The sequence below is a fragment of the Cyclopterus lumpus genome, chromosome 1, assembly GCF_009769545.1.
Source record: "Cyclopterus lumpus isolate fCycLum1 chromosome 1, fCycLum1.pri, whole genome shotgun sequence".
Taxonomy (NCBI): domain Eukaryota; kingdom Metazoa; phylum Chordata; class Actinopteri; order Perciformes; family Cyclopteridae; genus Cyclopterus; species Cyclopterus lumpus.
In genome coordinates, this window is record NC_046966.1 from 11,703,399 (window position 1) to 11,719,937 (window position 16,539).

Here is a 16,539-nt window from a genome sequence, read left to right on the forward strand (position 1 = left end):
ATCATAGACCTTATTGTCATTTTAAAGGAATGTTAAATGATGACCCAATCTGATTCTAATTTAAGACACAGATTTAGCAAATGTTCATTTACAGTTCCCTTTACTTCATGTACACTGGGAACAAGTGTCTTCACTTACAGAAGCGCCTCATTGTAAAGTTTCCCTCGAGCACTGACTCGGGATCAGCTCCCAAACTCTGAGCTGAAGCCTTGTGGCTGAAACTATCTGCGATTCCATTACAAACCTGATTCCTGAGCAGTTTCGAGGGGAAAACAGTTAACCAAGGTTCACTGAGCCACAGGAAGTGATGTATGGGATGTGATGTGAGTGTGTTTGTGACAAGTGGACGACAAGGTCATAAAGAGGTCTGTGTCGGTTACATGACGGCACACTGGGTGGCTCCACAGCAGTCCTTAATGATGGCCACCCCTGACTTGGTGATGGATGGCTTGTTGGGAGGTGGCTCTGGGATTTGTCTCTTAGGCTTTGGAGCAGCTTGATGGAAAGAAAGAGGAGGGAAAAGAGATGATCACACCCTGGAAGTGAAAGCGAACGACACTTGTGACTTCTTTTCAAACGCGGTCACTCACTTTGTGAGGATTTGAGCTTCTTCTCCAGAGGCATCAGCTTCAGTCTGAGGTACTCAGCCATCTCCTTGTCCTCCTCTTGCTCCCTGAGTTTATTAAGAGGCACATAGTCAGCTGTTTGAATACAATACAATCGGTACACGGAGGTTATAAGTCAGTGAATGGCTTCATGCTTTTTATGAGCCTTTTTCACAACAGATGTTTAGACTTGTCACAGTAGGAAAAGCACAGGTGGAAATAATAAAGTTAATGATGGCTGAATTCCATTTAGCTGTTTGTGTCAGGGTCCTGTTAATGTGCATGCTGTCTGACTGGTATTAACGATGGCTCCCAGTGTCCCAGTAAGTCATGTGATTAGTAACACCTGTGGTCTTTGTCGCCAGGAGTAAAAATATCTCAATCATTTTTAGCCACGGCGTAGCTCTTTGGACATAATGTCAGTCAGTTAGTCCACCACTTTGGTCCGCCATGAAATATCTAATAATATCTCTCATTTGGTACAAATATCCATCTTCCCCAGACGATGAATCCCAATTATTTTGGTGATTCCCTGACTTTTCCTCGAGCACCAACATGGCAATAAATTGTAATAACTTTGCTGATACATTCACTTCTTTTCAGCTCTGTGACTTGCGTGTAAATAAATGAGAAGCACAAACTGCTACTTGCGGCTTTGATTTGACGACATATCACAATGTTACACACTTTGACACAGTGACTCATAAGGTCTGATTAAACTAAACCATAACAAAACATAACAAAAGCACATCTGACGTACCACTTTTTAAAAATGAACCTTTAAATTTGCATTTCTCATCCAGCGTTATAAAACCAGGCTGTGAGGTTCTGTCATTGAATATTACATCTATCTGAAGGTTAACTCTGCGTCACACTCGTTAGCCTGTGGGAGGCTGAAAATGAGGCTGAAAATGACAACGCAGAGCTATGGTCATCAATCAGCCTCCCACACACAGCAGGCTGTGGTGATGAAGGCACCGGGTGCCCCACCTTCAGTCATGCTCACATTTACTCTAATGAGTCTCCTTCCTGCTGTTTCTCAATCATCCTATGTTTATTCAAATGAAGAAACAAACTGGGGATGCAGTTCAAACCAACACACTGTCTGAGTAAATAAACAGTCGGTCAGCTCCCGGATATTTATTGTGCCTGTATGTGGGAGCGCTCTACCTTAATCTCTCCACCTCTGCATCGTCGACCAGGAAATCCCTCTTCTGCACCAATTTATGAATCTTCAGGATCAGCTCCTCTTCTCGCTGCCGGTGTTTCTTGTTTTTTTCTTTCTCTGGGGGAAAACAAAGAAGGAAAATCATAGTCATGAACGCATAAATAAATAGAATGACTGAACTGAAAACATAATGTTATACCCTCACATGGAATAAAAAGCAAGGTTCGTACATGTTGCTGGCAACTGACCTTTACCTTACAGCAAAGTCAGCTGACTCCTAAACACTGAGTCACATCACAAACACACCCATAATTCTTCTCTCATATATAATTTACAACAAATAAGGTATTGACTAAATGACAAATGATAGAGCTCTGTTTTGTTTTTATTTTTTTATTCAGTCAGACATCAAGGAATGGAACATCCACTTTGTTTTGTCTCGCCTTCCATACCTTCACACTCTAAAGCACAGACAGACATAAATAGTGTACACACACACACACGCATGCATGCATGCACGGCACGCGCAGACAGCTGCAGAGAGGTTGTCTGACCCTGCTGGTATCTAGGCTGCAAATATCAGCTCGTTCTCCCACCTGGACCCAAAGTGGAGCGGTGCAGCTCCATGTGTGTTCCTCCACAACAATCTGAGGGATCCCAATGTCAGAGGACCGTGGAGAGAGGCCACGGGGTGTGTTGGTCACGTGACTCATTGTGCTGGAGTGAAGTACTGGGCTGCCAGACCCCTAGCAACAGCATGCATGAGGCCCCAGTGGCTCATGGGAATGTCAGCGAGGGGCACTTTTTGTGTGACAGTGTGCAGTTTTGCCCTAATCCCAAATACATAGGGGGTGGACACAATAATAGGAACGGTTCACAATATAATGCAATCAAAGCTGCAGCCACCATTGAGGACAGGGAGGTCTCGTCCTCTAGGGGTTTTATTTGAGGGGGTCGGGGGGGGATTTGGTGGTTTTCATTCCACAATAATAATACAAATATAAATACGATCAAAGATTCTGTATTTCTCTAAAAAGAAAAAAATCTTCTGCTAAAGCTCCTGAACAAAAACAACACATTCGTCCTCTTACAAATGAAAACTTTAATTGAAAAGCAATAAAAGACACTGTTGCTCAACTTAATACACTCGGGGGGGTTTCTTCTGTAGTCTTACTTGGTCTGGGATGACCAGTAGTTTATGGTGGCGTATTGTCAGCATAAATGTGCCCTGTGCTGAGTTTTCTCATAAACAAAAAAGTTATATTTACATTCATTGTTTCTCACAGTTACCGCTGTTCAGGGAAAGTTTCCTATAGGATCGATTTAAATTGGATTGTCTTGACTCTGTCTTTCTTGCTATGTGGGGCAGGTGGGTTTGTAGCTTGCACTGGGAGGATTTGTTTTTTAAATTCTGACTGCAGCTATGAATCAAATCAACATAAATCACAACATCAAAAATGACCACAGAGGTAAACCAATGTATTTCTGACAATATTCATTCAAACATAAGCTCCACAACATTATCAGGCGTTTCTGTTATTCTGTCCTCACTCTCTACATCGCAGGGTAATATTGCAAGTGGTTAAAAACACGCCTTGTCACTGGTTCTTTTCCCAGAACAGCTAATAGACGTGCATGTGTCTTGTTGCTGTGCGTGTCCTTGAACACGACACCAGCCCCTTCTGCTCACACACACTGACACATGAGGACGAATGTGTTGTTCTTGTTGCCAGGTCCTCTGCGTTACTATGTGGTGCTTTTAACGTCACTGAACCATTTCCAGCACATCACCGCTGCATCTGAGACGCCGACAGACAACACTGGAACTGACTGTGGAGTTAAACCAATATTTGATTCTGTACTCTGCGCCACAAACACAAAATTCCTTTTGCCTGCAAAGTTTCCATCAACTCATATTGCCTTCACCATGCAGATGCATGTGTGCTTATGTGTTTGCATGCTTATCTCACCCGTGTAACTCCACCAGACATGAGACAAATAATCAATAATGCATATTAGTGCAACGACAGCTTCAATAAATCACTGGCTTGGGTGACAAAAGCACTTTCTGCCAAAAACTATTTTTGGTCAATTCCAGGATCAATTCTGAGAGGTTTATTTCCTGATATGCTTACAGCTGGGTTTCTTCAGAAAATCTAAGGTGTATATATGTACGTACGTGGATGTGTGGGTGTGTGTGCGCGCGCGTGTGTGTGTACTGTACCTGGCACTGTGACAATCTGTCTCAGCTCCTGCTTTAAACTCATGATGTCTTTGCAGAGCTGAATGTCATCCATCCTAGAAAAAGAAAGAGAAATAAAACAATAAATCACTGGCCTCCATCAGATTATAGGCAACATATATTATTAGCTGCTTCCAGTTTGGGATATATTAATCTGATTGGAATGATGTTAGGCAGAGTTGTATTGTATCGTGAACTCTGGAAGAAAAGCAGACTGAAAGATCTGTGGGATGGATCTAGGCACCAATTGTATGTCTTTTTGATCAAATGAAAAGTTATTCTATTTCCAAAACATAGAAATACATTTTGAAACTTGAATATGTCCCTTATTATACAAAACACAGATGAAAATAAAATTCCAAACTCAGGATGCGTAAAAAGACTATTTTATTTGTAATCTATAATTCCAAGACATTCCAAGACATTCACTCAAACCAATTGTTATGTGGTCTAATGGATAATAAACACATCAGTAGCTCTGGTCTAAAAATTGTGTTAAATGTTGTAAGATTCTCTTCACATATTTATTTTCAAAAAAATTATGCGTATTACGAAAATTAAAATGTGCAAAACAGCCTACTTTGAAACTAATAACCACAATACTTTGAGAGACAGATAGGGAAAGGGATCCTGTAAAACCAAATATATTCAATTAACTTGATACAAATCAGAGAACAGCGTCAAACCATTTGCAAACCTGAAAGAGAATGTTTGGCATGTTTGCTTAATAACTCACTGAAACAATTAATCTACCATTCTGTCTGAATGAGCGATTTGTCGACAAATTATTTCAGCATTAATCCCTAGTGTTGTACTGTAAAATCCACTCTTGAACTTGTCATCAAGACGTCTCTGCCTCAGGCCCCGATGTGCCTCATCAGAGGGTGTGCAGATGGAGAACATGCAACATGAATCAATCCACGCTGCTCTCCGAGCCCCCTGCAGCCTTGAAGTCTCACCCTCGAGGCCTACACATGTCCCCCTCTTCCTTCCAAGATCCTAACCTCTCTCTCTCTCCCTCTCTCTCTGCGGAGCAGTGACAGCTACCCCAGATTTCATTCTGTCTGCATGTGATAGATCAAGCCGATGACTCATCCACAGCCTCCTCTCTCTGCATGTATCCCTGTTGCTCCGCTTTACGTCTCCCTCCTCTTTCTATCTCCCCCTTGACCCTCTCTGTTTTTCTCCCTCTTTCTGCCTCGTGTTTCACTCTCTCAATGCTATCTGTGGATTCCAGCAGCTTCTGCACTCTGACACTCCATCTGCTACTGTGTGTGTGTGTGTGTGTGTCACACGGAGCCTGACAGCATCAGAAACGAAAGCACTAGGCAGTCTAATGAAGCCTTTCAAGAGGGCGTGTGAATCAACATAATCAACTGTGAGCTTTCTAAGATGTGTATCAGCTTCATGCAACACGTCAACCATCAAGCACCAACGTTCGGGGTGTAATGACCCACAAAATACACTGTTCTCTTCGATATGTCACAATGTTGAGACGATTTGATACAGTTCAATACATGAACATAAACAGGGCAGTAGCTTGAATTTTCACTGTCAATTCAGTTTTATAAAGACGCAATATTCACTTCTTAATAATGTAATGTTCTCCTTTTTTATGAAAAACAACAAGATATGGTAACAAAACAAAATCAAAACGGCACATGTTGAACAGCTTTTAAGCTAGACTGAAATTGTTTGACATATAGTAGGAGTGTGAAATCTTCCTTCACAGAATATCAATATATTGTGATCTAATAAAAGTTCTAAAATGTCTAATTGGTAATCCTGTAAACTAAATAACAATATATATATATTTTACATTTATTTTATTGATGCAAAATGAATTATTTTGAGCTCCAACCATTTGTTGAATTATTTGGTCATGCCAAATATGTCATGATTTCATCAGCTTCAATGAGAATTTGCTGCTATTACTTGTCTTTCACTGAAGTAAACTGTTATTGTGATAGGGGTTTTGACATGTGACAACTGTGAATATAATCTATAGTCTACTCTGTATTGAACAATCCGATGAGAACCCGGATTTAACTTTAAAAAATGTGACATTACATTCTATTATAAATGCAGCGTGGCTTTAGACAGAGAGGAAATTAACACAATATGTCTTCCCAAACACTGATCCATAATCCTCGAGGCTGATGTTGATGAAGAGCCAAATGAGTTCATCATGATGACTCATCAGCTGCTATTGGCATGTTCAGCCCTCTGCATAATCAATACACATACATAGACTGCCTCTCTCGGTATCGAACAGTATATCTTAACACAGCCATTGTATATCACAAGGAAATAACTCTATAATGTATTGTGTCATGAGAGTGTCCACACAGAAAACCTCATTATCCACTCAAGGACAGAATGAGGAGTTGTTATGACACTGTGTCGATTCAATCTTCGTCACACTCGATCACATTCGCTGTTACATAAACAGCGACATGTCAGCAACTCACATGAAGCGCAGCTCTGACTCTCGGCGCACTAGGACCTCTCGCAGGCGCTGGATACGAGCCATCTCCACCTCGATCTCTTCTGGAGCCATGGTGCTCTCTGCCATGGACACATCGGAATGACCTGGGAGAGATAGGAGGGTAAGTAGGAATAGGAAGGAAGAAAGGAGAGAGCAGGGAAACATGAGTCTGTAAAGACAGGAGAAATAAGCATTTAACATTGTTGTGCAGATAGTTCTCCTTCTCAAGGACAGTGCTTCAGAGTTTGAAGCGTATTTTCTGGTTTCAAGAAAAGCCTCCCGGCACTTTTCCTTTGATTTCATGTTACAAATGCATCCATGAGTTCCATATTTCTGTCACTTTGAAAACTTTCTCACAGTGTCTGCATCGTGCCAAACACATTTCCCACCTCGTCCCCCTATGACGTGGCATCTCACATCAGCCAAGAACATGACATTTGGAGAGGAGCAGCATTTGCAAATTCAGCTGTGATTTGTGTTTTAAAGTCACAGCAGTGCCTTAGGCACAAAGCTTCAATCACTCATCGTTATGTGGCAATGTGTGTGACATGAAGAAAAGTAGGATTTAATAGCGCTGCCCCCTCGTAGTTAATTAGTCTACCAATCAATCGTTTTGGTCTTTGTCAGCTAAGATCTATTTAATGGATTAGTCCTTTTCTATGCTTTTGCCACGAAACATATGAGCACATCTCTGTTAAACACAATATTTAAAGTGCTGCTTTTGCATGATTCTTTGTGGAGGAACCCTGTTTTAAAGATCTGTTGATTAAATCAACTAATCGATTTATCTACAAAATCTTACGAGTGTTAGTCGACTAAGAAATTCTTAAGTCGAGGCGAGACCCTTATTTATGTATATAGTACAGGTTTGTTGAGATCATTTTCCAAAGCAGAAGGTTGTTGAGGAAGAGAAAAACAGATCTTCATACTGACAGATCAATGAGCAGCTGTGGCTTCTTGCTGATTGGCTCATTCCTCCCTGAGCCCACACTCTTCATATCTGCCAATTAACAAACACTTACTACACAACACGTATTGCACTGATCAATACACTGGCCAATGCTGCAAATGCTGTATCAGACGGACCTAATTAGCACCAAACAACATGAAGTATGAATCTTGATTTGAAGAAACACATTTATTAAGTGTGAAGCTGAGGGAGTGGATTAAGTGTGTTGTCCTAGAGTCATCGAGCTTCCTTCCTCCAAATATTCACATCTATATATCCATTACAAATCATTGAAGGAGCACTTCATCAATGTTTCACATGAAGATCAGTTTACTCGTCATGAGAAGAACTACTCAGCCTATGAAATATTTGTATAATATCTTCTGTGGCTCTGGAAGAAGAACAATACATCTCAGTTTAGTGAAACATGCCCAAGGTGTCCAAGGGGATGTCTTCAAATGTCTTGTTTCATCCTGTCAACTATCCAAAACATAAAGATATTCTGTTTATAAACACAAATATTTACATTTGACACACACTTGTTCATATGGATATTAATCTTTCCTATAACACAACCACTCTGTAGGAGAACAACGTCCCCAGTCCGCGGTCTTCATACACCTGAATATAAACAAACTATTTGCATCTGTCACCCAGAGCAGATGTGAGGTATGACATGTATCCACTGTGTGTGTGTCTTGTAACATTAGAGGATCAGCTCCTCGTCATCCTGCAGCAACATCAACTGCAGTCTGCTTGTGTGGTACTTTTCATGGATGCCTGCTGAGGACGGAGCTGACTCACCACAGCAGACAGAAGTCTGCACAGGAGGGCTCGCTTTGCTTGTGCCTCGCTGATGTTGAATCATCACCCGACGTGTCTGCTGACAAAAGACGCTGACGCCAAACTCAAACTTTATACCATGGAACACACAGCAGGAGCTAACATGTTCTTTCTTTATTTCCCTTTTCTTTGTGTGTCTTGTTTTTCTTTGCACACTCCAGCCACGTGGTTACCATCTATAAGACCGAGCTGCAATAAGCTCTGACTGGTGGCAAAGTGCCAGCTCAATAATGTCTTAACAGCTCGACCTCATCTGAGCAAGCCGCTCACACATATAAGACATTACGAGGAACGAACAGCTTCCGTATTCCTAATTAGCTTGTCCACCGGGCACAAGTCATCAGCTGCAAATATGAACCAGTCTCCTCACACACTCAGTTAATTAATCAGCTTGAAAGGCTCTGTTTAATTAAAACAATCTGGATTGTCAATGAACATCAGGATTATAAATTTAATGAGGAGTAACCAGCCTGTAGAGCAAAGGATCGGTGCGGCGCAGCGGCCACATGGGGCTTGACAACAGGGAAACGTCAGCATCTTTATGACATCCAATGCAGACGCCCCTGACACGTCCTGCAGTCACACTGTATACACACTGCTGCTGCCTCCGGAACACACACCTCCTCAAATAGAAACACAGGCAGAGAGCAATAGCTGGATCTGTGTTTGTGTTTAAAAATATCCACCACATGATTTGTTCCTCTCTGACTTAATCTGGAAGTTTTTTTTCACGCCCTGCTCTTCTGTGATGAGTTATCGTCAGAGGAATCAACCCGGACACATCTCAAATGCGTCATTCATCGGCCGTCTTCAAACAGGACACATTTATAGAAACCTTGAAAACAACGCCTCTGCCACTATTAATATTTATTTTATGTTGAAATGGTGTTTCTTCAGCCTTAGAGTCACTTTTGAGGCTGTAGTTTATGGTGTAGTTTACAGCGGACAAGTCAATCAACAAAATACTAATTGCTAATAATTGTCATGTATCAAGCAAAATGTGATTCCAGCATCTCCAAAGTGGCAATTTGCTTCTTTTCTTTTACAATACTGAATATCTTTAGGTTTTGGGCTGTGGGTTTAAAAAACTAACTTGCAATGTAAAAACATCACATTGGACACATTGTAACAGTAACATAATTCCATCCCTAAATTGAACAAATTAAATATATGCAAATAGATGAAATAATAGAAACATCCAAATCAGCTCTTCTACTTGTGTTCATTTGTAGCTGACATTGTGTTCCAGAGGTGTTTGCTCATCGGCTTTATCATTGAGGCTGTAGTCCGTGGTGATGTTGTATTGTGTCAATATAAACTGTTATTCATGTGCAGAACATTTTATTTTTTGTTCTCAGCCTCTGAACAATCAAAAAATAACAACTGAAATTGATATTTATGAAATTGAATTTAGCCATAAACATAAAGTATTCTTCTTGAAATCCAGAGTGATATGCTCTAACCTATTTATCAGAGGTACAGAGCTGTCCGGGCTCCTGCTTCATGCGTTATCAGCCTGAATCAAATAAACAAGTCTGGGGTCGCTGTGTTTGTGGTTTACTCCTCCTCGGCCCACATCCATTCAGAAACAGTGCGAACACCATGCATAGTGTGCATGCCGGGGAATGTATAGGCCCTTCAGCACCAAGGCAGCGCTATCGAGAGCCGACATCCCAAACCTTTGTGAGTCATGTCGGGCCATTAACCCATTCAACGATAACTGCAGAGTGAAACATATGCTGAAACATCTGGAGACGCTCACGTGCTATTCTTGAATACCGGACGGTAAAACCACATCGTGTTCGCACACATGACGCTCACCTTTGTCCGTGGTCCATGCCGTTTCCGACACGGCACCGTAGCTCCTGAGCGCGCGCTCGGTGTCCGAGAAAGATTTCTTCAGTTCCATGTCGGAGTGCCCGCGCGCCGAAACCAGAATACTACGAGTCTGTTAGTTAAATCTACACGGCGCTGCTGGGTGCGTCCCTCCAGATAACTCAGTTTCACCCGGTGACAAGGCTCAAGCGACCCGAGACGTTGAGCATCTTTATTCAAGCTGGCAAGTGCCTCGACGTGTGGATGGAGAAAAGGATGCAGGGAGCATGCGCAGAACGGGCGGAGATGTTGAAGACTTGGGAGACACCCACTAGCATCGAGATGATGTTAAAAAATAAAACAACAGGCACACCGTTGCTCTGGAGCTTTTATTATCAACCTGACCAAGAATTTGTTTCTGTCTGGTTATTTGAGGTATTTATTATAAATAAAAACATTTGTTTTTAAAGCAAGCAACGGCTCTGTTGTCCCCTAAGTGTATTAGGCAGGCTGCAATAACTGCCAAAGTATAAGTGGCAGATGTTTTCACATAAGGGGGGGGGGGCTGGTTTTTTATTCAAAATTGGATTCAACATGGAAACTGTTTGAACAATCTGTTACAAATTTAGAGACAACTTTATTAATTTTGAAAAAGTCTTCAAAGCATGAGAGATTAAACAGAGAGTGGAAACGCAGACTGTGAAAAGCATGCAGCAGCAGGCAGGCCTTTAAAGTATGTGTTGTTCTCAATATATTCCCACAAGAGATGCAATTGCATTTAAACTTCAAGTAATATAGACAAATTAATACTATTTGAACACAACCCTAAACATGCCCTTCTGATAGCAACAGAGAACATACATGTAATATTTTAGATCAAGAAACGTGTGTCTGTTGAACAATATAGAACTATAGGTTCAAGCCTGTCACCTGTCAGTTATAACTGATTTATTTTGTCTAGATGTATGCTCAGTAAACACAATGAGTCAATGGGAGATTTGTTTTAGTTTAATCAACAATAAATATTATTTATCTCTACAACAGTGTGATAAAATAATTTGTACAGCGCCGACGATCTTTGTGATATCCAAACTAAAAAAAGAAATTGAGACATAAATGTAGTAAAGGTACACATCTTTCAATTAGTTAGTAATATTAAATACATACAATTAAATACATATGATATGATTTGTTCCTTGAGTTCCAGTGTTGCACATCAGCATACAAATAATAAATAGAAACAAAAACTCTGCAGTTTAAACGATTATTGTTGTATTATTAATGTCATTCACATTCATTCAGTTCTGTGAGACAGATATAATAATATAATCACACTCTTACATATGTTACTTCAAAATGCATAATTGCCAACTCCATTTTACACTCAAATGCATCAGGGGGGAAAATAGACAGATCTCTCTGTGACACCGGGGATTTCAGTAATGCATGAACACAAGTGAATTACATTTTTTTTCCTTCATGATCTGCAGGAACAGAAACAATAAACCTTTTAAACTCATATATAGGAATAACATTCAGCTCTTGTACTGAGCTATTTATAAAAATGACCTATATAGAAATATATATATAGGCAACTGACGTTTTGTTGACACCCAGCTTTCAAGAATCACTAGGCGATGAAACTAGTACTGTTTTTCAAGTACTGAGGTCAAATTCAAAAATGTGTAAAATAGCAGACAGTATTATAAACATTTGGAAATGACGCAAATATATATAATAGTACCACATTAACATAAAGTACGATAAGACAGGCAGCATTTCCACATTCAAGTAAATTAATGTCTCAGACAACCATTGTCAAGCATCAAAGTAATCCTCAGTAGTAACTCGTTGACACAATATTTAGGGGACAAAAGTTGAAAATGTAGAAATGAATCATGTGTTTTCAGATCTGTTCTAGTGTTTTTAAGTTTATTTTGTATATGCATGTGTGTTTAGCACTTCTTGTACCAAAGTGTAAACTGAAACCAAAGCCCTTAAGAGATGAGACTGATATTTAAATGTTTAGAAATTCGATAAATTTCATGAAATTAAAAATCTAAATTAATAAATCAGATTAGCTGCTGTGCCACATTTCACTTCTTATTCCTGTTTTTAGATGTAAAGCAGGAGAATGTGGAAAAGGGGAACTCTCTTGTGAAGACACAAGACTGCGTTTCTAAAAACCAAACCTGAAGATAAAGTGATGTTTCACAGCGGGATGGAAAAGTAGGACTGAATATTTCCCACGGAGGTGATGTGTCGTATGCGTATTGAATACGATACGGAATATACATCCCATTTGCCTCCCTTAGTTTTCCAAAGCACCGTAGAGCGTCACGTGGGTCACATTTTTAGTTTAACCCCAGTGAGACTTTTAACTCAAACCCTGGCAGAGTTAGTGCAACATTAACCACAGAGAGCCATCCACTGAACCTGCTTCAACTATGTTTAGTCCCCCTCCATCGCAACCACTGATTCCACTCACTTCAGTTCTGAGTAGGTGAAGATGCTACTGTTCCCTCTTTGGAAGCATCTGTCTTGTCATTGACTTCTGCTCCATCCTCTTTGTGAGGAAACAACCACGCCAGAGCAGCACCGGCCGTGCCGTCACCGCTCTGGCGTGAGAAGCAAAGGAAGGTGGCCCACACGAAGGCACAGCAGCCGGTGAAGGCGGTCCGCATGTACAGAGGCACCAAGGCGAAGTTCACAAACTGAGGGAGGCAGATACAGATTACCGTGTGTCTATATCATTGTACTGGTATATTACATGTTCACGTACTGAAACATTATTCAGATATATTATTGAAAGAATCTATATTCTCCAGTTTAAACTACAGTATTCAGCACTCACTCGGTCAGTTCTGTGTTGTTATGATATTTGGAATAGGTCCTTCAAGCTTTAATCCGCAGGCTTGTCTTTCAAAATGTATCACATTATCACATATAGCAGCTGTTGAAATTAACGGAAGTTAGAGAAAACTTTTTAATGGTGAAAAAAATCTAAACTCTGAGATTCACTTACTGAGCCACAACTCAGGTTCATCATGAAGTTGTGTGATTCAGAGTAAAGAATCATTAGCAAGTGGACCTTTGACCTTAGATTGTCTATGTTCACAAGGGTCAACAACTAACATCCATGCATGAGAGATGTTAATATTTACCTGCATAAATGGCCAGAACATAAGCCCTGTCTGAAAAGAGAAACAAACAGAAAGCGCATAATAAATAAAATTAAACGCTTACAAAGAACTTAATTGACATCTGTACTGAAATCTATAATGACAAAAACATAAACTTTCAACTTTAGGGATTGAGATTCATATGAATGAGTGAAAGTCGGAGAGCTATCAGGAGAGATCTCCCAAAACCAAATAATACATTATAAATGAGCTGTTTGTATTCAAAATATATTGAGCATCAGTTTTAGATACACAGGCAGGAGCTTCTCCTCTGTCTAGATTTAGACAGTTAACTTGTCACAACATGTCAAGACGAATATACGGTGACAGCCTCTCTCGGCTCCAACTCACCTTATACGTATTTAGGAATTTTTCTCTCCAGTCTTCAAAGATGTCCTCTTTGCCCTCCAAGAAGCTGACACCTGAGTGAAGACCCGATAAATGACCGTTCATTCTGTGACCGTGATTTGACTGATGGGCGGTTTAAAGACAGTCTAAGGGGACAATAAACACATGATGTGTGTGTGTTATAGCAGCAAGATACATAATCACTCAGGAAATATGTCACATCATGTTTTCTCAAGCAGTGTTATTAATACACTGGGAAAACACATTATCTTGAAAACATTATCAGTCCGACCGCATGTACAATGTAGTAATTAAGCATCAGTATTATGAGATTTTAATTGCGTTTTTAATGTAGTTTGATGTTACGGTTTTCCACTTTGCTTTTTGGCGTCCGATTAATAATATTACGTAGACATATCTTATTTATATTCATTTTGTGTTTTTTCTATAATATTGTGACATTTTAATATTATATAAGTGGAGGCTTCAAATAAGCCCAGTGGGCTATTATTTATCTCTGTTATGTGTGTGTATTTTTTGACTGTAAGTTGTTGTTTTTTATTGGGTTTTTTATATTTGAATGAAAGCCCATACTCAGTAAAACAACTTTACTAATGTAATATAATAGGAATTATAAAATTATTGTATTGTATTATTGTAATTTCTTGCCATTTATTACCATGCATACAGTAATACTAACCCTCTTGTTGGATGGTTCATATCCTCCACCCCACCTCATCTCCAATATGAAATCTAACAGTATCTGCTCAGTGATGACTTACACTTGACCTCTGCTCGTTGGGGTATGTTACAGGACTACTGATCTTTACACCACACGAGGAGAGCACCGAGAGGTTTCCGGCTCATGTTACAAGTTGACAGCTATGTTGTCTGTTTTTGAAGTTAACCATTAACTACCCAGCAGACTGTCGGTATCTGTGGTGCCCTGTCTGTGGTGCCCTGTTTGTGGTGTCGGTATCTGTGGTGCCCTGTTGGTATCTGTGGTGCCCTGTCTGTGGAGTCGGTATCTGTGGTGCCCTGTTGGTATCTGTGGTGCCCTGTCTGTGGTGTCGGTATCTGTGGTGCCCTGTTGGTATCTGTGGTGCCCTGTCTGTGGAGTCGGTATCTGTGGTGCCCTGTTGGTATCTGTGGTGCCCTGTCTGTGGAGTCGGTATCTGTGGTGCCCTGTCTGTGGTGTCGGTATCTGTGGTGCCCTGTCTGTGGTGTCGGTATCTGTGGTGCCCTGTTATCTGTGGTGCCCTGTCTGTGGTGCCGTGTCTGTGGTGTCGGTATCTGTGGTGTCGGTATCTGTGGTGCCCTGTCTGTGGTGTCGGTATCTGTGGTGCCCTGTTGGTATCTGAGGTGCCCTGTCTGTGGTGCCGTGTCTGTGGTGTCGGTATCTGTGGTGTTGGTATCAGTGTTGCCCTGTTGGTATCTGTGGTGCCCTGTCTGTGGTGCCCTGTCTGTGGTGCCCTGTTGGTATCTGTGTATCTGTGGTGCCCTGTTGGTATCTGTGGTGCCCTGTCTGTGTTGCCCTGTTGGTATCTGTGGTGCCCTGTCTGTGTTGCCCTGTTGGTATCTGTGGTGTCCTGTCTGTGTTGCCCTGTTGGTATCTGTGGTGCCCTGTTGGTATCTGTGGTGTCCTGTCTGTGTTGCCCTGTTGGTATCTGTGGTGCCCTGTTGGTATCTGTGGTATCTGTGGTGCCCTGTTGGTATCTGTGGTGTCCTGTCTGTGTTGCCCTGTTGGTATCTGTGGTGCCCTGTTGGTATCTGTGGTGTCCTGTCTGTGTTGCCCTGTTGGTATCTGTGGTGCCCTGTTGGTATCTGTGGTGTCCTGTCTGTGTTGCCCTGTTGGTATCTGTGGTGCCCTGTTGGTATCTGTGGTGTCCTGTCTGTGTTGCCCTGTTGGTATCTGTGGTGCCCTGTTGGTATCTGTGGTGCCCTGTTGGTATCTGTGTTGCCCTGTCGGTATCTGTGGTGCACTGTCTGTGGTGCCCTGTCTGTGGTGCCCTGTCGGTAACTGTGGTGCCCCGCCGCCCCGCTCCCCCAGTGACCTGTGTAGAAGACGCTGGTGGCCAGAGGTGCCGCTGTGGTCTGGTCCAGGAGCAGCTTCCTCATCACCATCCTGACGGAATTCCCGGGAAACCTGCGCTCCAGGAACCGCATCCAGAAGAAATTGAAGTTACCGTGGAAAGTGAACGCGACCACGGCCACGTTCCGCGTGTGTCGCCAGTCCAGTTCCTGCGTCGTCCGCGAGAAGCGCTGGTGGACGAAGTCCCCCCCGGCGAACAGGCAGCCGTACAGTGTCACGTTGGTGATCCACGGGAACCGGCGGACTTGTCTCAAAAGCGCCTGTCTCATTGTGTATTGTTTACAGTTACTGTCGCTATGTTGGACGAAATGTGGCGTCAGCGAACTGTAATTTACTCAAATTAATGTTCGCTAAACGTGACACATCGCACCGACTGACGTGTGAATATTCCAGACCGGATTTCGATGGAAATTTCGCTCATAAGGCTGATCGACGACAGAGTGTTTATATTCCTCGTAAAATGAAACTTCGTGAAGTAAATCTCAGAGAGGATACTTGCTTGCCATCCACCATCCGATCCGATACCCCGCACGGGACCTGTCAGTTTGCGCTTCCACCGGCCAGCTCGGGTTTGCGTAAAATTACTACGCCCCTTTTTACGTAAAAAAAAAAAAATAGGCAGGAAGCCACCATGGTAGTTCAACCTGAGGTGATCTGGTACAGATTCAGTATAAACACCATTATATTACTAATTAACATAAAACATTTCAGAATTCCGTCCATTTGTGGCCAAGATATGGAACATACAAGACTTGATAGTGCTACCTAATGGACAAACTGTAGGTCAATGAATGACATAATAACAGA

At 41.7% G+C, this 16,539-nt stretch overlaps 2 protein-coding genes across 2 annotated transcripts; both read right to left on the reverse strand.

Annotated features, from left to right (window-relative positions):
• Positions 1–582: 582 nt before the first annotated feature.
• On the reverse strand, positions 583–10,204 carry bmerb1 (bMERB domain containing 1). The gene is made up of 5 exons (XM_034545271.1): positions 10,111–10,204; positions 6,487–6,607; positions 3,998–4,071; positions 1,776–1,890; positions 583–673 (listed from the first exon to the last, which is right to left on the reverse strand). The coding sequence occupies exons 1-5, from the start codon at positions 10,202–10,204 to the stop codon at positions 583–585; spliced, it is 495 nt and encodes a 164-aa protein (XP_034401162.1).
• Positions 10,205–12,119: 1,915 nt separating this feature from the next.
• On the reverse strand, positions 12,120–16,309 carry mpv17l (MPV17 mitochondrial membrane protein like). The gene is made up of 4 exons (XM_034546134.1): positions 15,695–16,309; positions 13,644–13,714; positions 13,275–13,304; positions 12,120–12,824 (listed from the first exon to the last, which is right to left on the reverse strand). Exons 1-4 carry the CDS (start codon positions 15,999–16,001, stop codon positions 12,600–12,602), a joined length of 633 nt encoding a protein of 210 aa, XP_034402025.1. The 5' UTR covers positions 16,002–16,309; the 3' UTR covers positions 12,120–12,599.
• Positions 16,310–16,539: the final 230 nt, after the last annotated feature.